General features: G+C 40.7%; 1 protein-coding gene across 2 annotated transcripts in view; it reads right to left on the reverse strand.

Moving 5' to 3' along the window:
* IPO9 (importin 9) overlaps positions 1-20,093 on the reverse strand; it is a 49,743-nt gene that overhangs the window by 12,728 nt on the left and 16,922 nt on the right. For both annotated transcript variants that reach the window (XM_055234929.2, XM_063613258.1), the window contains exons 2-14: positions 18,483-18,544; positions 18,185-18,271; positions 17,224-17,425; positions 13,647-13,735; positions 12,742-12,828; positions 11,124-11,243; positions 10,915-11,015; positions 10,656-10,714; positions 9,904-10,055; positions 8,656-8,754; positions 7,297-7,403; positions 6,855-6,994; positions 2,190-2,349 (exon numbers count right to left, since the gene is read on the reverse strand). In XM_055234929.2, coding sequence (XP_055090904.1) covers positions 2,190-2,349; positions 6,855-6,994; positions 7,297-7,403; positions 8,656-8,754; positions 9,904-10,055; positions 10,656-10,714; positions 10,915-11,015; positions 11,124-11,243; positions 12,742-12,828; positions 13,647-13,735; positions 17,224-17,425; positions 18,185-18,271; positions 18,483-18,544 — 1,465 coding nt within the window. The remainder of the gene's footprint in view (positions 1-2,189; positions 2,350-6,854; positions 6,995-7,296; positions 7,404-8,655; positions 8,755-9,903; positions 10,056-10,655; positions 10,715-10,914; positions 11,016-11,123; positions 11,244-12,741; positions 12,829-13,646; positions 13,736-17,223; positions 17,426-18,184; positions 18,272-18,482; positions 18,545-20,093) is intronic.

Consider the following 20,093-nt stretch of genomic DNA (forward strand, 5'->3'; position numbering starts at 1 on the left):
TAAGCTTAGTAGTAAATGTGTTGATTTTCAGGTACTTTAAAGACATCCATCCTGGTATGGATAGTAAGCAATGGATACATTAGTTTGTAGTTCAGGAGAAAGTCTGACATAAATTTGAGTTGAAAAATGTGAAACAAGTATAATTATTTGTCAATCGGTATCTTGTTTCAGAGATTATTTAAGGGAGTTTGCAATGATACATAAACTATGACATGAAGGAATAAATTAAAACTGGGGCTAAGGAAAAAAAGAAAAGCAACGGTGGGATGCTGATCATTAAAAGGTTACTAGTGACATTAGAAAAGACAGCTGCAGGCCGGGCGCGGTGGCTCATGTCTGTAATCCCAGCACTTTGGGAGGTGGGGGCGGGTGGATCACCTGAGGTCAGGAGTTTGAGACCAGCCTGACCAACATGGAGAAACCCTGTCTCTACTAAAAATACAAAATTAGCTGGGTGTGGTGGCACATGCCTGTAATCCCAGCTGCTGGGGAGGCTGAAGCAGGAGAATTGCTTGAACCCAGGAGGCAGAGGTTGTGGTGAGCCGAGATCGCGCCACTGCACTCCAGCCTGGGTGACAGACAGCAAGACTCCGTCTCAGAAAAAAAAAAAAAGAAAAATAGTTCCAATAGTGTGACAGGGACATAAGCCAGTTTGCAATTGGCTGGTAAACTAAATAGGAAATGATCAAAGAGAAACTCTTGACTGAAAGAAAGATAGCTAATGATCCATTCATAGGACAGTTGTTAATCCGGATCCACAGATAGGCTTCAAGGAATCCAGTGTTTGACAATGAATATAAAATTTTGTAAACATATGAGAGTCCATTTCTCTGGCCCGCATATCCACAGCTTTTGTCATCCTACAGATATATCTGTTACATCTCTCAAGAAAACCATTAAACCACTACCCATGTGGTCCAAGAGATATGAACATTAAAAATAAAAGTTTTCTTCACAGTTCTTCTGATTATAAAATACAAACTTGTTGAAATAAACAAACAAACAAAATATTTTATATATATAACAGAGAATGAAAGCTCTTTGTACTCTAATCTCCCCCAGAGAGAATCAATGTTGGTAAGTATGCCTGATAGGTACTGCTGTCTACCTAAAACACTCTGGAAAGTAATGGGCTTATTTTACCCAAAGTACTTTCACATTCATACCAAACTCCTCTCACAGCTTGCAGCTGCAAACATTTCCATAAAATCACAACACAAAGTGGATAATTCTCCAATGAAATCAAGTTTCACAAAGGTCAGAAGCTATACTGGCAGTGACCACAGGTACAAACTCAGAAAAACCCTTAAAATAACATTCATGCCTTAAGCAGGTTAGGGCTCTCTCTTCTCAGACATTCACAATAGTCTTAGAGCTTTCTGAAAAAGCTATACTTAGTTTGCCTCTTAAGATGATACTTTTAATTATTTTAGAGCCAAAGATCTGCTTCACCTAGACTGAAGCAGAAAAAGATGGGACTGTGTTTATGGTCATAACATTAACCACTTAATTAAAACAGGCAGTTCTTGAATGCTTTCTAATGACATATAACACACGGCATCTCAAAAGATACTCCACTGCCTCAAAAGATAAGACAGGGCAGGCACACGGAAAATAAATTTTGTGTTGGTAGTTTTAGGATTCAGTTGAGATGTTTAAGATAGTCCTTAAAACAACAATGGTCCTTCTAGTCTGCGTAGGAATATAAATAAATGACTTTTGATCCATTAGTAACACTAGCCTTAAAAAAGATAGGTAAAACTGGGAAAAAATAAGCGGTGTTTCTAGGCCACATTATCCCAGATTTGGTTTCTAATATAATCAACCAACAAAATGATGTGGACTCTAATCCTGCTTCTATCATTCATTAATTGTGCAACCCTGTGCAAAACATTTTTCTCTCCAAACCTCAGGTTCTTCACCATTGAGAGAAAGGGAGTTGCCTAGATGATTCCAGAACTGGAACGAATTTAAAGAGGAAGAGGAGCAGAAAGGAACAGGACATCTTCTGGACTCATAAAAGCCATGTCTCTAGCATGGTTTCTTTCCCTGTCCTTCCAACATTCACCCTGAAGGAGATCATTAGCAGGGATTTCCAAGCAACATAATACACTGGAAAACTGATTTGGTATATCTAACCTGAGCAACTTTCCCTTAAGATAATTATCACCCTAGGGTAGCATACTCACCCCCAGATGGCTCTCACTGCAGAAATTCGAACTGATGGGGGCTGTGTCTCGTGAAGACCACTAACTGTTGCCTGTAGGAACTGCTGGATCAGTTCAGGGGACATAGCAACAGTGAACCGACTGGCAGCCCAAAGTGCCCGGCCCAAGAGGAAAGGAGACACTGGGAGAAAGACAGAACAATTAGGGGCTGGAAAATGAAAATTCCTTTTACTTGTTCTTTCTCTTTCCCACATCCATTCCTCAATTTTTTTTTTTTTTTTTTTTTTTTGAGATGGAGTCTCACTCTGTCACCCAGGCTGGTGTGCAATGGCGTGATCTCGGCTCACTGCAACCTCTGTTCCCCTGGGTTCAAGCAATTGTCCTGCCTCAGCCTCCTAAGTAGCTGGGATCACAGGCGCCTGCCACCACGCCCGGCTAATTTTTTGTATTTTTAGTAGAGATGGCATTTTGCCATGTTGGCCAGGCTGGTCTCAAACTCTGGACCTCAGGTGATCTGCCTGCCTCGGCCTCCCAAAGTGCTGGGATTACAGGCACGAGCCACCACGCCTGGCCCTCCATTCCTCAATTTTTAGAAGTAAATAGATGCTACATAATATGTACAACTTATTTGAGAGAAAAAGCATAACCTTGTATGATGAAAGCAAATGTGTGACCTGTGGTACAAAATCAATTTCCCAGTTTTCCCTTGTCTCTTCTGAGCAAAGTAGATCTTGAATATTATTAGACTAAAAAGACTTTAACACCCCAGTCCTCACCCCCAGCTCTCATTATTCCTTACCTGTACTACTAGCTAATCTTTTTTTTTCTTTTGATATGGAGTTTCATTCTTGTTGCCTAGGCTGGAGTGCAATAGTGCGATCTCGGCTCACCACAACCTCCACCTCCCTGGTTCAAGCGATTCCCCTGCCTCAGCCTCCCCAGTAGCTGGGATTACAGGCATGCGCCACCACGCCCAGCTAATTTTGTATTTTTAGTAGAGATGGGGTTTCTCCATGTTGGTCAGGCTGGTCTCGAACTCCTGACCTTAGGTGATCTGCCTGCCTTGGCCTCCAAAAGTGCTGGGATTACAGGTGTGAGCCATGGTACCCAGCCCGCTTGATCTTCTAAATTGCCATCTCCATTGCTAGTTTATTCCCACTTTTGGATCACTCTTTTTTTTTTTGAGATGGAGTCTTGCTCTGTCGCCCAGGCTGGAGTGTAGTGGCACAATCTCAGCTCACTGTAACCTCTGCTTCCCGGGTTCGAGCGATTCTCCTGCCTCAGCCTCCCGAGCAGCTGGGATTACAGGTGCGTGCCACCACGCCTGGCTAATTTTTGTATTTTTAGTAGAGACGGGGTTTCACCATGTTGGCCAGGCTGGACTTGAACTCCTGAACTCAAGCAATCCACTCGGCTCGACCTCCCAAAGTGCTGGGATTACAGGCATGAGCTACTGCATGCAGCCTTGGATCACTCTTAAAACATAAATTATAGCTCTGATCATGTCATTCTTCTATTTAAAATCTGTCAATGAATTCCATAGTCCACCAAATAAAGATTACCTTAGTCATCACGTTATTCAAGGCTCCCTAAGATCAGTGACTCTAGCATTACCTATGATTTCCCTTTATGGTTTCCAAACTCAAGTACACATGCCTCCTTAGCAACTTACATCTTACTCTCCCAGCTCTCTGCCTTGTTCATATTGCAAGCCAACATAATCACCTCCTTGCATTACCTAATTCATCTCTTAGGCTGAAGCAATTCTAACTATCTCTGTGCCACAGTAATTCTGTCTTTAGTGTTCTTACATGTTATATATTTCGTTTGATAGTCTAGCCACTAAGGTAAGGATTACTACCCTTGTTTACTATAAGCTGCTGAGGAGAGACTATTCTTATTCAGCTTGTCACAAGGCTTAACTTGTTTACTCACACAATAAACATCTTGTTGACAGAAAACACTGAACAGAACCTAATAAACTGTGCCAGTCAAATTACACAATACAGATGCTCCTCTGCTTATAATGGGGTTACTTCCTGATAAACCCATTGTAAGTTGAAAATACTGTGTTAAAAATGCATTTAAATTTAATACTGAACATCACAGCTTAGCTGAACCTACCTTAAACATGCTCAGAACACTTACATTAGCATAAAGTTGGGCAAACTCATCTAACACAAAGCCTATTTTATAATAAAGTGTTGAATATCTCATATAATTTATTGAATACTGTACTGAAAGTGAAAACAGAATGGTTGTAAGGGTACTTGAAGTATGGTTTCTACTAAATGCATATTGCTTTGGCATCACTGTAAAGCTGAAAAATCATAAGTCCAACCACTGTAAGTGAGAAACTGTTTATAACTTTATATAACGTACAGAAGCAGTTCCCAAAGGATGGTCCGGAAATTCCCTAAAGTTAAAACTATTTTCACAGTAATACAGAGACATTATTTTTTTCACTTTCATTCTTTCTTTTTTTTCGAGACGGAGTCTCGCTCTGTTGCCCAGGCTGGAGCGCACTGGCATGATCTTGGCTCACTGCAACCTCCGCCTCCTGGGTTCAAGCAATTCCCCTACCTCAGCCTCCTGAGTAGCTGGGATTACAGACGCATGCCACCACGCCCAGCTAATTTTTGTATTTTTAGTAGAGATGGGGTTAGGCCATGTTAGCCAGGCTGGTCTCAAACTCCTGACCTCATGATCCGCCCACCTCAGCCTCCCAAAGTGCTGGGGTTACAGGCATGAGCCACCATGCCCGGCCTCACTTTCACTCCTTCACAAGTATATAGTGGAGTTTTCCAGAGGTTATGATATGTGATATCATGGTTCTGACAGCCAGGGGAATACATGTTTCCATTTCTTTTATTTTAAAAACATCTCAGTTTTAATCTTTAATATGTTAAATATTAATAAATTAAAGCCACATAAAAATGTCTTTTAAATTATTGATAATTTATAACCAAAGTTTCAGAATGGTTGGTGTAGAAAAGGTTTTAGCTACAGGCAGGATTAACAAATGATACATATTGAGCCTTTTTCCAGACTAAATAACAAATATTCTAAAATTTCCAAAGTTTTTGAAAAATCTTTGCTACGGTAAACTCTACAAGAAATGTGTTGATGAGCTTCAGAAATCATTCAATGTGTGTAACTATGGGATGTCTACTCAAGGCACTTGTAGGATACAAAGATTAGACATGATTTCTACTCTCAGAGACCTTACTAGTAGGAGTAAGAAAACATTCAACAATGCAGCATATGATAAATACAGAGTGAAACAGGATATTCCCAATGGATCTGAGCTCTGTATGTACGACCATTTTAATTTGTGATCCAGAGAATGGAAGTGACGGAGTGAGACACCCGATAATAGATTACCTACTTAAGATCACAGAGCAGAACATTTTCAAATGACATAAGCTACTCCCAGAACTATCCTATGGAGAGGAAGTAAATGGACTGAAAATGGAGCAAACAATACCAAACGTTCCATGATTTAAGTACTGAGAGAGAAAGCAAAGGCAGTGTTTTTGGATGGGGATCTGGCTCCAAGGATGTGAAAAGGCATGGCATAGCAGAAGCAAGTAGCAGAAAATGCCACATAGACAACAATGATTCTTAGCTACTGCTCTGTATTGCGGAAGAAATCGGTCTAATAGTAAAGGGCTACTTTTTTTTTTTTTTTTAACCAAGTCTCGCTCTGTCGCCCAGGGTGGAGTACAGTGGTGTGATCTCAGTTCACTGCAACCTCTGCCTCCTGGGTTCAAGTGATTCTCCTGCCTCAGCCTCTTGAGTAGCTGGGACTACAGCCTCCTGCTACCACACCTGGCTAATTTTTATATTTTTAGTAGAGATGGGGTTTCACCAAGTTGGCCAGGCTGGTTTTGAACTCCTGACCTCAGGTGAGTCACTTGCCTTAGCCTCCCAAAGTGCTGGGATTAGAGGCATGAGCCATCGCACCTGGCCTACTTTTTTTCTTTTTAAGACAGATGGCTAACATGGGTATGAGACTGGAACATTTTAATTATTTGGATATTGGCCAAAAATAAAGTTTGAGAAAAATGACAGGAAACAAACAGGAAGAATGTGCCTGATACGGAATGCCTGAGGGCATTCTGGACTTAACAATGGGAGCAGAACTCGATAATTCTCAAGGTACAGCAACCAGATTTGGATTCCATTCAAATGCCAAAAACAACCATGAATGGGAACGCCAATTTGGGAAGAAACATAAACATCATGGAAGAATCATGAACTAGGCAATATTAGATTGTTACTAGGTGAAGCTTGAATCGGCCTCTGGGCTGTTTTAGAGGTTCAGATGAGTTCAAGCTGTAGGGTGCAAACAATTTTCACTCAAAGGACACAATGTCTGGCCTACCAGTCTAAGTGAACAATATAACCAAGTTAATGACAGGTTTAAAGAGTTTCTTTTTATATCTATCTATCTATCTATCTATCTATCTATCTATCTATCTATATGTATTTATTTATTATACTTTGAGTTCTAGGGTACATGCACACAACGTGCAGGTTACATATGTATACATGTGCCATGTTGGTGTGCTGCACCCATTAACTCGTCACTTACATCAGGTGTATCTCCTAATGCTAATCCCTCCCCCCACCCCACAACAGGTTTAAAGAGTTTCTAGAATCCTGGCACGTGCTGAAACATACCTGAGAGGTTGAGGTCTGCAAGGATGACACTGGTCAGGAACCCATGCATGTCAAAATGAATCCTGCCATTTTTCACACTGTCAGTGATGATGGCCTTCACTGAGCCTAGGGCAAGCATGCATGCCTCATGGATCTTCCACCTGTGAAAGGATACTACAGCCTAGTAAAACATACTATACTGCCAAAAAAGATAAATATTTGAGGAAAGAAGATTCAGAAAAGGGCACTCCAGCACAATCTCTTCCAAAAGAGTCATTTACCTTAAGCCCTTCCATTCTAACCTAGAGCTGAAAACCAGAGTGAAATTTTAATAATAAGAGATTAAATCTGTTATTAAATTAAACCAGATTTTCAAATTAAGATAAAAATAAATCCATCCTTTCAAGACTTTTTAAGAAGGGGTAAACAAAAGCATCTTAACCAATTAGCGGCTCACTCTTACCAGTGCTCAGTGCCACTGTTTTTGGTTTGCTCAGCTTCTTGTAAATGTCGAGTGGCTGCAGCAGCCAGGGCTGCTGCACTTTCATTCTGGAAATCTGTGGCCACAGCCTATAGAGAGAGAAGAGCTAATAAATCTGTTTGTGCCCATTAAATGCATTTTAATTGTAAACCGCTTCAGTCATGACTGTTAGAAGTGATTGGTTCAAGCTCTTTCACACATATGTGCAAACCCCTAATTGTATTAAAAATGTTATATCAGTAGGTCAGGGTCTCTAACGAAATTAAAGTAGTATCTGTATTTCTGTAGTGCCTAGGCATTGTAAGGCTAACCAGTTGCCTCCTTTGGCTATATTCAGCAGAGTATAAGTGAGCAATAATACATCTAGCTTTGGATGACAATGGACCAAATATTTGCTGTCTTGGAGCCTGATCATAGAAAAATAAGTCTAATCTACTAATTGGAACTGAATATAATTTCACAGCTCCTTAGAAATACTAAATGATAATGAGAAGTGATTCATCAACAGAGAACAAATCTCGTACCCAACAAGAAGCAAGTGGCAGTTTCTTCTTAGTATTTCAGCCTAGAGACAACTCTATGCCCTAGTCAGAAGAGGCAAAGAAAACACGAGCAGGTATTTGGATGTTCATCTTTCAGCAATCGGTTTTGTTTTGTTAGGTTTGCCAACCTTTTGTCTGTGCTACAGATTCTTGTTGAAGAGTGAATTAAGCTGAAATGGTTTTTTTTTTTTTTTTTTTTTTTGAGACCAAGTTTCACTCTTGTCGCCCAAGCTAGAGTGCAATGGTGTAATCTTGGCTCAACACAACCTCCACCTCCCAGGTTCAAGCAATTCTCCTGCGTCAGTCTCCCGAGTAGCTGGGATTACAGGCATGCGCCACCACGCCTAATTTTGTATTTTTAGTACAGATGGGGTTTCTCCATGTTGGTCAGGCTAGTCTCGAACTCTGGACCTCAGGTGATCTGCCCGCCTCGGCCTCCCCAAGTGCTGGGATTACAGGTGTGAGTCACCACGCCCAGCCATAAACTGAAATGTTATTGATTCAACTACCCTTACTCCATGGAACACTTTATCCTCTATACAATTCTCCCCCGCACCCCAGCCCTATGGTCTGCACAATTCTTTTATCTAATATTTAGTTATAAGTTAGAACCAGTAGCAATGCTTTTAGAATTTCTGAGTCTCGAACTTCATTTCAGAAACTCTCTTGCTTCCCCAATAAAGTCTGAGATAGAGCCACCCAACAACACTGCTCACCTTGGATTAGTTGTCTAGAAAAAAGAAGAAATGCTCAAGTGACTGATAGAAATTATGTGGCTGAAGTATCAAGGTAAACTTACCAGCAACAAGTCTTGAGCTGCTATTCTAACAGTATAGGAGAATGTATCATCATCTTCATCTTCTACAAATTGTTGGGGGTTGGCTGTCCATACTTTAATCTGAAAAGATCAAGTTATGTCTTTGTGATGCTGCCAATCTGATTCATAGCTTTTCATCAACAGATACAGGAAGATTTCAATCTATTATCCTGAACAAAACTCTAGCCTTTTGCTGGATGCAATGGCTCACAACTGTAATCCTGACACTTTGGGAGGCCAAAGTGGGAGGACTGCTTGAACCCAGGAGTTTGAGACCAGCCTGGGCAACATAGTGAGACCCCACCTCTACAAAAAATGTCAACTGGGTATGGTGGCATATGCCTGTGGTCTCAGCTACTCGGGAGGCTGAGGTAGGAGGATGGCTTGGGCCTGGGAGGTCAAGGCTGCCGTGAGCTATGTCTATACCACTGCACTCCAGCCTGAGCAACACAGCAAGACCCTGTCCCAAAAAAAACAAACAAAACAACAAAAACTGAAACAAAACCTCTAGCTTAAAAAATCTTTTCTTTTTGATGTAGAGAAACAAATACCATCAAGTAGCAGGGTAGGTAGCAATGGCTATTGCTCTCTTTTAGAATCTGGCTGATTATTAGCTCTCTGCCAATGTCAACCTGTTGTTACCCTTTGATAGATCCATTTTCTGAATAGATTAAGTCTGATGGACTATTCATTGTGAAAATTATGTCAATTCTTGTGCTGTTTTAAACGAGGCATTATCTAATTTTTGAACGTTCTTTGCTGCTTTTGATGACCCACCATCAGGCTAATGGTCTGATCAGTACATTTTACTTCAGGGAAGGAATAGATTCTCCTAAAAATCAGGGTCTTAGGTTAGTGGTCCTGTGAGATTTTCTAATGGCAAAAGTGGGCCAGGCACAGTGACTCATGCCTGTGATCCCAGCACTTTGAGAGGCCAAGGTGGGCAGATTGCTTGAGCCCAGGAGTTAGAGACTACTAGCCTGGGCAACATAGTATGACTTTTCTGCAAAAAAAAAAAAAAAAAAAAAAAAAAAAGCCAGGTATGGTGGTGAACTCCAAAACCTTGGATTTGGCAATAAAATGATGTCAAACCTTTCCCAGAACTTCACATGAAATTATTCTTCTTGTGTCTATTTTTAGAAATAAAGTGTTCACCTGACCAAGACCTCACATTCTTCAAGTTGCACTTTCCAAATACAAGATGGTAACTGTCTCTCAAATATTATTTACCTGCTCCTCAGTGATTTGCATGTACAGGATAATATAATAAATCAATTCAGGCAAGGCTTTCTTAACAGTGCTTTTGAATTTGCTATTTTCTAGTAGAGCATGGACAAATTCAAAAATGCTAAAGACGAGATTTTCAAAGCCCAGGACTTCACCTGCAGGAAATACACAAGAGAAGAAATTAATGACAAGAAAGCAAAAGGAAAGCATATATGCAGAAAATGAACTACATAACCTTTGTAAATTATTGAATATTTAAAGTACTTGCTAATGATTATTCCTGAGGAATTGGGAGAGAGGGCTCAGAAGTCACAAAATGTAATTTTGAGGATATTAAATATTCTTTGGTTTTTCAAGTAAAAGAATCAGTAACACTGGATATATTTGCCAGTATGTCTATTGTTCTAATCTGAAATAATGAGAAATATTAAAACAGAAATGAAAGATTCATGATCTGGCACCCCCAAATGAAACATAACAAAATGCCAGAAGTAGGCTAGATTAAATGGCCTTAAAAGTATCTCTTCCAATGCAGAAATTCTACGGTTTTATGAGATTTATGCAACTACCTATGAGAAACAGATTAAAGATTGTCAATTCTGATTTCCCCACATCTAATACATTGAAAATAAACTGAATTAGAAAACACTTAATAGAGTGAAGCCTCTCAAGTCACGGTTTTTCCCCCCCATCTCTGGCTTCTTTTTCTTTTCCCACTAACTGGTATTTCTATAAAGATCAAATAAACTACATACCATCAGAATCCACAGGATCTTCTACTTCTTCTGTGTAATTTACTTCTGTCCTCACATAAGTATGATGAAGAGTAAAGAAATAGAATTTGGAGTCTGCTTTACATATAATCTACAAGGAAATGTTACATGTTCCAACACTAAAAGTAGACACCTTAAAAAAGCCTGTGTAAGAAGAGTGGAACCATATGAATGTGAAACCCAGTGCGAGATTCCTAACTATAGGTGGTAGTAGCTCCCTTAAACTTTCAAGAAAGGATATAAAGCTGCACTCTCGGTTAGGGTGTTCCAAACAATAGGCAGAATCTGCTGCATGGAGGACACCATGTGCTTTGGGAAGTTTTTCACTAGGGCTGTCACTGCCTAAGAAGTTAAGAGAAAAGGACCCAAGTTATGAGTGATATATAATAAATAAATGATTTCAGACCAGCCCCTCAAACTCCAAATATTTCATTGGTAGTAAGTGTTTACCTTTAGGACCTCCATCTTAAACCCACTGTCAGATGTGGGGCCATCTGGTATCTGGAGGGCCTGAACAAAGGCCTCTGTGAACTGCTGTACCACGGGAAAGATCAGGACTTTGGCTGCACCCTGATAACAGAAACCAAAGTCAATACTGGACAAATCCCTAATCCATGGCTTCAACACATTTATATCAAACACTGATATTTGAAAGGCACCTAAAGCTCTCTTCAGGCTCCAAGCCTGATCAGAAGAGAATAGCTATAAAGTCAATGAAGGTGTTACCTAAGATTTCATTTTTCCTTAACCAGCACTTGCAGTTCTTCATCAAAGCCCTCTTAAAAACTATTATGTAAGACCAACTTTCCTCCTAACTGCTTCTGAATCACAGGGATTGGTATTTTTCAGCTAGCTTTGCTTCACACAAGAGGGCCATAAAAGAGTAGGAAAGTTCTAAGGGATGACTACTATGAAAAGGATATAGGCTAAGGTGTTTGAAGAAGTAAGACTCAAAAGAAGACTAAGCTTTTCACAAGTTGAAAATTCAATCAGGCCAGGTGTGGTGGCTCACACCTATAATCCTAGCACTTTGGGAGGCCACGGTGGGAGGATCACTTGAGCCTAGGAGTTCAAGATGAGCCTGGGCAACATAGGGAGAGACCCCGTCTCTACAAATATAAATTCATTAGGCTGGGCGCGGTGGCTCACGCCTGTAATCCCAGCACTTTGGGAGGCCGAGGTGGGTGGATCACGAGGTCAGGATATTGAGACCATCCTGGCCAACATGGTGAAATCCTCTCTCTACTGCAAAACAAAAATTAGCTGGGCATGATGGCACGTGCCTGTAGTCCCAGCTACTCGGGAGGCTGAGGCAGAAGAATCACTTGAACATGAGAGGCGGACGTTGCAGTGAGCTGATTGCACCACTGCACTCTAGCCTGGCGACAGAGCGAGACTCCATCTCTAAATAAATAAATAAATTCATTCGTTCATTCATTCATTCATTCATCAGCTGGGAGTGGTGGCACATGCTGGTGGTCTCAGCTACTTGGGAGGCTGAGGTGAGAGGACTGCTTGAACCTGGGAGATTGAGGCTGCAGTGAGCTATGATCATGCCACTACATTCCAGCCTGGGTGACAGAGCAAGATCTTGTCTCAAAAAAAACCCAAATAAATAAAAAAATAAAAATATAGCTGAGTGTTGTGGTTCATGCTTATAATCCCAGCACTTTGGGAGGCTGAGGGGGGAAGACTGCTTGAGCCCAGAAGTTCAAGACTAGCCTGGGCAATACAGTGAGACCCTATCTCTACAAAAATTTAAAAAAGAAAATCAGCCAAGTGTGGTGGTGCACACCACACCTGTAGTTCCTACTGGGGGTCGGGGGATCACTTAAGCCCAGGAGTTCAAGGCTGTAGTGAGCCGTGATTGCACCACTGTAGTCCAGCCTGGGTGACAGAGCAAGACCCTGTCTGGAAAAATAACAATAATAATTTAATAAAAATGTTAAATCTATCTCTAATGCTGGTTAGTGTGCTTTTTCGTGCTGCTATCATGAAATGACTCACTGCTCTGCATGAATAAAACTTTTAAGCATGAAGTCTGTTATTGATCCAAAGACCTGCTTACCTTTTCCAGCTCCTCCATGTTACAGATCATATGGGCACAAGTGGTAAAAATCTCCACGGCTCGGGAACGGGTTCGAATACCATACACCTGGAAAAAAGGTTACAGCATAACAGCACAGCCACGAGACTGGAGTGTGTAGGTATGTGTGTATCTCGGACTAGAAGTAAAACTACGACTAGTGAATCCTCACATGAGATTGGATGCCCTCGAGAGATGGGAAATGTAATTCATTTATGTCCAGGAGGCAGACTTCTGTAATTCAGAGAATGAAAGGTAGCAGAATCATAATGTTGGAACTTACTGGAATGAACCTTATATAAGGGCCTCTGTGGGTTCATTTGATTAAAAAATACCAGACTGGGTAGTGCTTAAAATCCCAACACAGCCAATATATTTCCTTTAAAATGCAGACCATTGGCTGGGGGCAGAGGGGAATAGGGAAGTTAAAACATTATCCATCAGGTATTTATACCTTACTATAAATGAGTTATCATTCATATACACACTAATCAAATATACATTCAATATATTAAGGGTGTATTATGTGCAATGCAGTGATAGATTGCTTCCAATTACTTAGCTGAGATAGGCAAGAGTAGGTGGGATAACTCAGTACGAGGCTGGAAGTAGCATCAAGGAAGGCACTATTTATCTACTTAGGGGCTACTGGATGCCAGGAAGTACGATATGTGAAGAAATATTTCAGCTATTTCACTCTTTTATCAAAGGCTTGCCCTTGTAGTTGAGTGAAAGGTCTAAGGTTAATGCAGATTCAGATCCAGATCCTTGTCAATTCTGGTTTTTAGGTATTGAGATCAGTTGCAAACACCATAATCTCCCACCTGAAAGGCTGAGGGCTGAAGAGAGCCTGAACTCACTATAATCTTGGAGCTGAGATTTCATACCTCAGCCATGGTGAAGATCTTATACATCTCTGGGAGAATGACAGGAGCAACAAGTGGCATCTGTGTGTCTGTCACTTCGCGAGTGAATTCTACAAAGAAAAAAGTAGTAGTGTTAAAAAAAAAACAACTGCTTCATAAAGATATTAAGTGTGACATTTTCTGAACTGCTTCTAGGTGGAAGTTCCCAAACAGACAGCACACAGGTAAAGACACTGGCCTGGTGGTCTCATTCTGTGAAAGCAAAAGTAGCAAGAGTTACTGATTATTTGTTAGAAAGAGAAAGAATAATATGGAAATAGAGAAAAATACAAGAGATTAAAAAAAAAAACTTTAATATAAATACTGAAAGAAAATCTGTAATAGAACTGCATAAAAGTCCTTGTGAGGTCAACTTGGGAAAATTCTGTATTAATTTATCTTCTGCCCATCTGTCAACATTCAGTTACACTTCGAGGTTTCTTACCTTTGGTTCTGTTTTCAGTACTTTCGCTTGGCAAGCTGGTTTGATGCATGTAATAAAATATGTACAGACTTACTAGGCCTCAACTCCTCTTTGTATATGTTACTCTTCTCAGATTTTATTGACCTAAAAGTCAGAGGCTGCTGCTAACTGGAACAAATGGGAATTTTCTATATAAATGTGACAAAAAGCAACCTATACACAGAATGAGACTTGAAGGTGATGGAAATATGGGTCGTACCTTTCCCTTCACGCTTAAAAAAAAAAAAACCAAATACACCACACACAAGGCACTGAGACAGCACAAAGGACCCTGGATTCATGTTACAAAGCAGCAGAATAAAAGCTCTTGAGTTCCAATAACTATCCACTTTACCTGATGCTTTTCCACGTTATCATTATAAAAATGGACATACGGGCCAGGAACAGTGGCTTATGCCTGTAATCCCAGAGCTTTGGGAGGCTGAGGCGGGAGGATCACTTGAGGCCAGGAGTTCAAGACCAGCCTGAACAAGATCTGCCAGTACATTTAAAAAAAAAAAAAAAGCTGCATGCGGTGGCATGTGTCTGCAGTCCCAGCTACTTAGGATGCTGAGGCAGGAGGCTCACTTGAGCCCAGGAGGTCAAGGTTACAGTGAGCTACAACAGTGTCACTGTACCTGAGCCTGGGTGACAGAGTGAGACCATGTCTCAAATAAATAAATAAATAAATAAAATTAAAAATAAAGCTAACCACTTGGGACATTTTGGAGGAAGATACACAGCTAGAAACGCAAGCTGGCATTTTCCAGATTAAGGTACTCCACAATTTTGAACAATATCAATCCCCACGAGTCAAATGAAGATCAAATACTCAAGGTTGAATTTTCTTTACAGCTGTAATTTCCTCCTCAAGAATAAAGTCTGAGCTTTGAATGGTGAGTGTTCTATTTTATTTAGAAATTCAAGGAAATTAGTCCAAACAAATATGACAGATGGCATAATAAGTTTTTATGAAAAATACAGTATAATTTAATTCTGCTAATAAAGTGCTTGACTGCTTTTTACTCTCCTATACTCATCCCTGGTATCAATTTATTAATACTTTATAGGTTTAATTCCAAAAGTTTTCTGAGGTGATTCAGCAAGTCAAAAAAATTCTAGGACTCCAGCAACACCTCAATCTCCAAACTTCTTTGAGAACGAAGAAAAAGCTGTATCTGGTGGATCAAATCTTCTAATCCTTTGCTGCTATATTTGCATTTCCTTTACACCATGAGCCTTAGTTGGTTCTCATTTATAAATAGATAAGTTTAATAGGAAGCCTCATTAAAGGGAAACTAGTATAGTATCTTGAAAAACTCTGAAAAGAATCAGTCCCATTCTCCTAATGGGCCTCTGTCCAACCACCAATGTCCTGCTATCTTCATGCACGCCTAAGTTTTTGTTGTCAGAGTACAGTCTACTCTCGTTTGAAAGTATTTGGAGCAAGTATTTGGGAATGGGCCTTGGCTGCTAGCCACTCCATGTCTGGTGACCATTACAAAAGGAGACAAATTTCCCCAACAGTTCTTTCCCTGTGGCTGGCAGAAAAGTGATCTCACTGAACAGTAATTTCCTTAGTCAAACACAATAAGAGCTCTTCAGCATCCAAATCAAGATAAATGTACAAAACCTTTCTCTCTAGGTTTGTCAAAGGAACCTGAATTTCATGTTGGAAGACTGAGAGGGAACAGGCTTCCTTTCCTTGGTAGAACATGTATCTGTTAATTGATATCCTGGCACTATGAAGTGGTGAATAAAGAATCCTAAAAGGCCAATTCCATGGAGAGGGGTGTGTGAAATCACCTGAATAATGAATGAGTCATAAAGGAGAAGCAAGGGCAATAAGCAGAGAAGTGAAAATCTGAGCAAGGAACATTCTGATCTTTTTGGTAAGTCTGTTCTGTATCTGAGCTAAAAACTGAAGCTTTGTCACAGGCAATCAATATGAATATAGTGGGTAGTTCAAAAAGGCAGCTGGGGCCTGGGAAGAGGTCATTTTGAAACAAAAGGAGAAGAAAGATTTGCATTTGACAAGAGTTGATATTATCTACCATTAACATCACATGGACTAGCAAAATTGGGCCTATGTGCCAAGTTCAGTAAACTGAGATTGAGAGAGAATAGAATCGGCATTCACAACTAGGCAAGAATACATTTCAGGTAAGCTAGCAGGTCATAGAAAAAGAGATAAGATATTGGTGGGACTTCTACAAACCTATATGAACGAAGGAGAAAGATGATTTCTAAAGGATCAGTACAGGATGACTAAAGTCCAGGTAAGAATTTCTTGAAGGCAAAACAGAGTAGTGACTTGATCTAGGGAATAAGAAGCAGGGAGGAACTTGCAAAGGACTGGAAAACTCAGGCCACCCCTAAGGATATAAGAAAGCAGATTCTGGGAGGGATTGATAGCTTAATCAGGTTTAGAAGAGATATCCATCAAATCTCTTTGAACTAAAAGTTGAAGTATTTTTATCAACTTCTCAGAACAGAGAAGGAAAAGATACTGAGACTACATATTCTCTAACTGGCTAAATGAAGGTCAGGATTACATGGCTATACTGTTTTTATCTTCTTTTTAAATATTTCTATAAAAATCCATTTTACAATTCTTAACTTTGCCTTGGTTGAAGTGGAAAAATAATATATAGTAATAATGATAATCATAGTAACTGAACTTTACTGAACAAGTCAATAAAGATAGATTAGCTCATTTAAACTACACCAAAAGCTCCTTTGATGCAGACACTACTATCATCTTAATTTTATATAAAAGGAAACTCAGGCTCAAAGAAGGTAAGTGAAGGATCAAGGTGAAGCCACTACAAAAATCCAAAATCTGAATACTCCATCACTATGCTAATACTGTATCTGTAAGTGGTAGGTTTGGGAGTAGAAGTAATACTACACAAACTTAATTCCCTAGAAAAAAACAATAGAGCTGGAGGGTAGATGGAGAGATAAAAACTAGGAGGGAGGAATAACATCAGCAGCAATTCCTACTGGTCCAGGCCATTATATCACATAGCTTCTGGTAATACTCCTGTCGCTTGAGATCCAAGTACCAATACCAGGGAAAAGGGCTTCTGGTACCTGTCAGCACACGCATGGCTCCATGGACGGCATTTAAGTCTCCGCTCACCAACATCTCCATGAGCAGGTTGAAGAGTTGGGGCCAAGCTTCAGGCCAGTCCCAGTGGGCAATGGCTGACACTGCATAGGCCACACTGGAGCGCACTTTGCTTATCGATTCTCTCAACCCATTAGGCAATAGCTCCCGGATAACAATTTTTGCCTGTAAGGGATAAAAGTCCACCTGCTATTAGATCAGGTTATAAGTGACTGGCAGAGCCCAGTTCAGTTGGGAACTGTGTTGGAAAAACAATGAGTACAAGGTACTGCATGTCTATAGAAAACTCCTATACATAAACTTGACAATTCATTTGGAGGATTCATCTGTGATCTTTAAACTTATGCTGTCCATTACAGTAGCCACCAGCTACACACACATGGCTATTAACATTTTAAAACATTTAAAATTCAGTTCCTCAGTTGCACTAGCCCCATTTTAAGTGTTCAACAGCCATATGCAGCTAGTAGCTATTGTCTTAGGCAGCACAGACACAGAATATTTCCACAATTGCATAAAGTTGCAGTGGAAAACATTCCTCCAGACCTTACACCTCAAAATTTCTTGGGGACTCAGGATGATTGCACAGTACTGCACTAAGTACAAACATTATTTCATTTAATTCTTAAACCCTTAGTTGGTATTTTTATTCTCACTTTGGAGATTTAGGAAATTGAGGCTTAGGTGTTAACTACATTTCCAATGATCTCATAGCTTGTAAAAAGCAAAACTGGAATTTGAACACAGACCAGCCTGATAGTTGAGCTCTTTAATGTATAGCCCTATGCCCGCAATGCCAGCCACCAATCTCCTTTTCTGCCTAGTCTTTTGATTGCTCCATGCTATCAAAGAATGTTGATAGTCTAATCTCTTAAAATGGACCCTCAAATCTCCTCAGGTAGACTAATCAAGTAACTGACTTACCCTTTCTGTAGTTTCAGGAGGCCTAAATTTCTCTGATTGGGCACACCAGTGAGTCTCCACATATTGTTTCAAGATGACTGATGCCAGCTGTGAAGAGAATAAGCCAAGTAGTACAGCAAGAAAAAGATTTTTTTCACACATAAAAACTATATACATGGCCTGATACATCTGAAGTATATCTAAATCTGGCACAACATCCTAGGTTATTTATACATTGGCCTTATTTTTCTTTCCCATAAGAAAGTTTCATTACCAAGGAAAGGGAAACTACTTATAAATTGGGCCAGTCTGGACTTACCTGACGGATTGCCAGTGCCCCCTGGGGATCTACAGTCAGTTCTGCCAAGTGAACACCAAATTCTGAAAGAGAAAATGTTATTGAGTCTAAGGGCACCCAGCAAAGCCATAGCAATTTACTAAGCTCTAACCCTGATGCCAACAAGATTCCAGAAAGAAACTTAATCTGTTGTTCCAAAAAGAGCTGATAACTGCTAAGACTGATTCCTCCAAGTAAAAGAAACAAGTTGGCTTGCAGGACATGCCTTGTTACAATGAAGTTCCAACACCCTTACACTTTTTCCAATCACTGCATAGCACCTTCCAGCCATCTTCCCTTCCAAGATGACAACACCTTCCTCTTAGACCAATTAATGTGGTAATTGAAACATGGAGCCTGGCATGGTGGCTCACGCCTGTAATCTCAGCACTTTGGGAGGCCGAGGTGGGTGGATCACTTGAGGTCAGGAGTTTGAGATCACCCTGGCCAACATGGTGAAACCCCATCTCTACTAAAAATACAAAATTAGCCAGGCTTGGTGATGCATGGCTGTAATCCCAGCTACTTGGGAGGCGGAGGCAGGAGAATTGCTTGAACCCAGGAGGAGGAGGTTGCAGTGAGCTGAGATCACACCACTGCACTCCAGCCTGGGAGACAAGAGCAAAACTGTCTCAAAAAAACAAAACAGGCTAGGCACAGCGGCTCACACCTGTAATCCTAGCACTTTGGGAGGCCAAGGCAGATGGATCACAAGGTCAGGAGTTTAAGACCAGCCTGGCCAAGATGGTGAAAACTCCGTCTCTACTAAAAATACAAAAAAATTAGTCAGGCGGCCAGGTGCGGTGGCTCATGCCTGTAATCCCAGCACTTTGGGAGTCCAAGGCGGGTGGATCACGAGGTCAGGAGATCGAGACCACGGTGAAACCCTGTCTCTACTAAAAATACAAAAAATTAGCTGGGTGCGGTGGCGGGCGCCTGTAGTCCCAGCTACTCGGGAGGCTGAGGCAGGAGAATGGCGTGAACCTGGGAGGCGGAGCTTGCAGTGAGCCGAGATCGCGCCACTGCACTCCAACCTGGGCAACAGCGAGACTCCGTCTCAAAAAAAAAAAATTAGGCATGGTGGCGGGCACCTGTAATCCCAGCTACTTGCGAGGCTGAAGCAGAGAATTGCTTGAACCTGGGAGGCAGAGGTTGCAGTGAGCTGAGATCGCGCCACTGCATTCCAGCCTGGGCTACAGAGCAAGACTCCGTCTCAAAAAACAACAAACAAAACAAAAACAAAAAAACATGGGACCATCTATTCCTGAGGACAACTTAAAAGGTGAGATTTCACGAGTTGTCCAGATATATGCCACCAATTATGAGCTGATTAAGTCCAAGAAAATCTGGCTTCAACAAACTTAGTCCTAAAAATGAGTAGTTTCCAATAAGTGATGGAACTTGAACTGCACATTGGGAGGCTGTAAGTAACTCTTACTTTCAAATTAAAATTTATTTTAAAAAAATGATTACTAAAATAAATTTTGTTTTAGAGACAGGGTCTCACTCTGTCATCCAGGCTGGAGTGCAGTGGCATAGTAATAGCTCACTGCAGTGTCAAACTCCTAGGCTCAAATGTACTTCCTGCCTCAG

This window comes from Symphalangus syndactylus, chromosome 19, assembly GCF_028878055.3.
Source record: "Symphalangus syndactylus isolate Jambi chromosome 19, NHGRI_mSymSyn1-v2.1_pri, whole genome shotgun sequence".
In the NCBI taxonomy this organism is placed as follows: Eukaryota; Metazoa; Chordata; class Mammalia; order Primates; family Hylobatidae; genus Symphalangus; species Symphalangus syndactylus.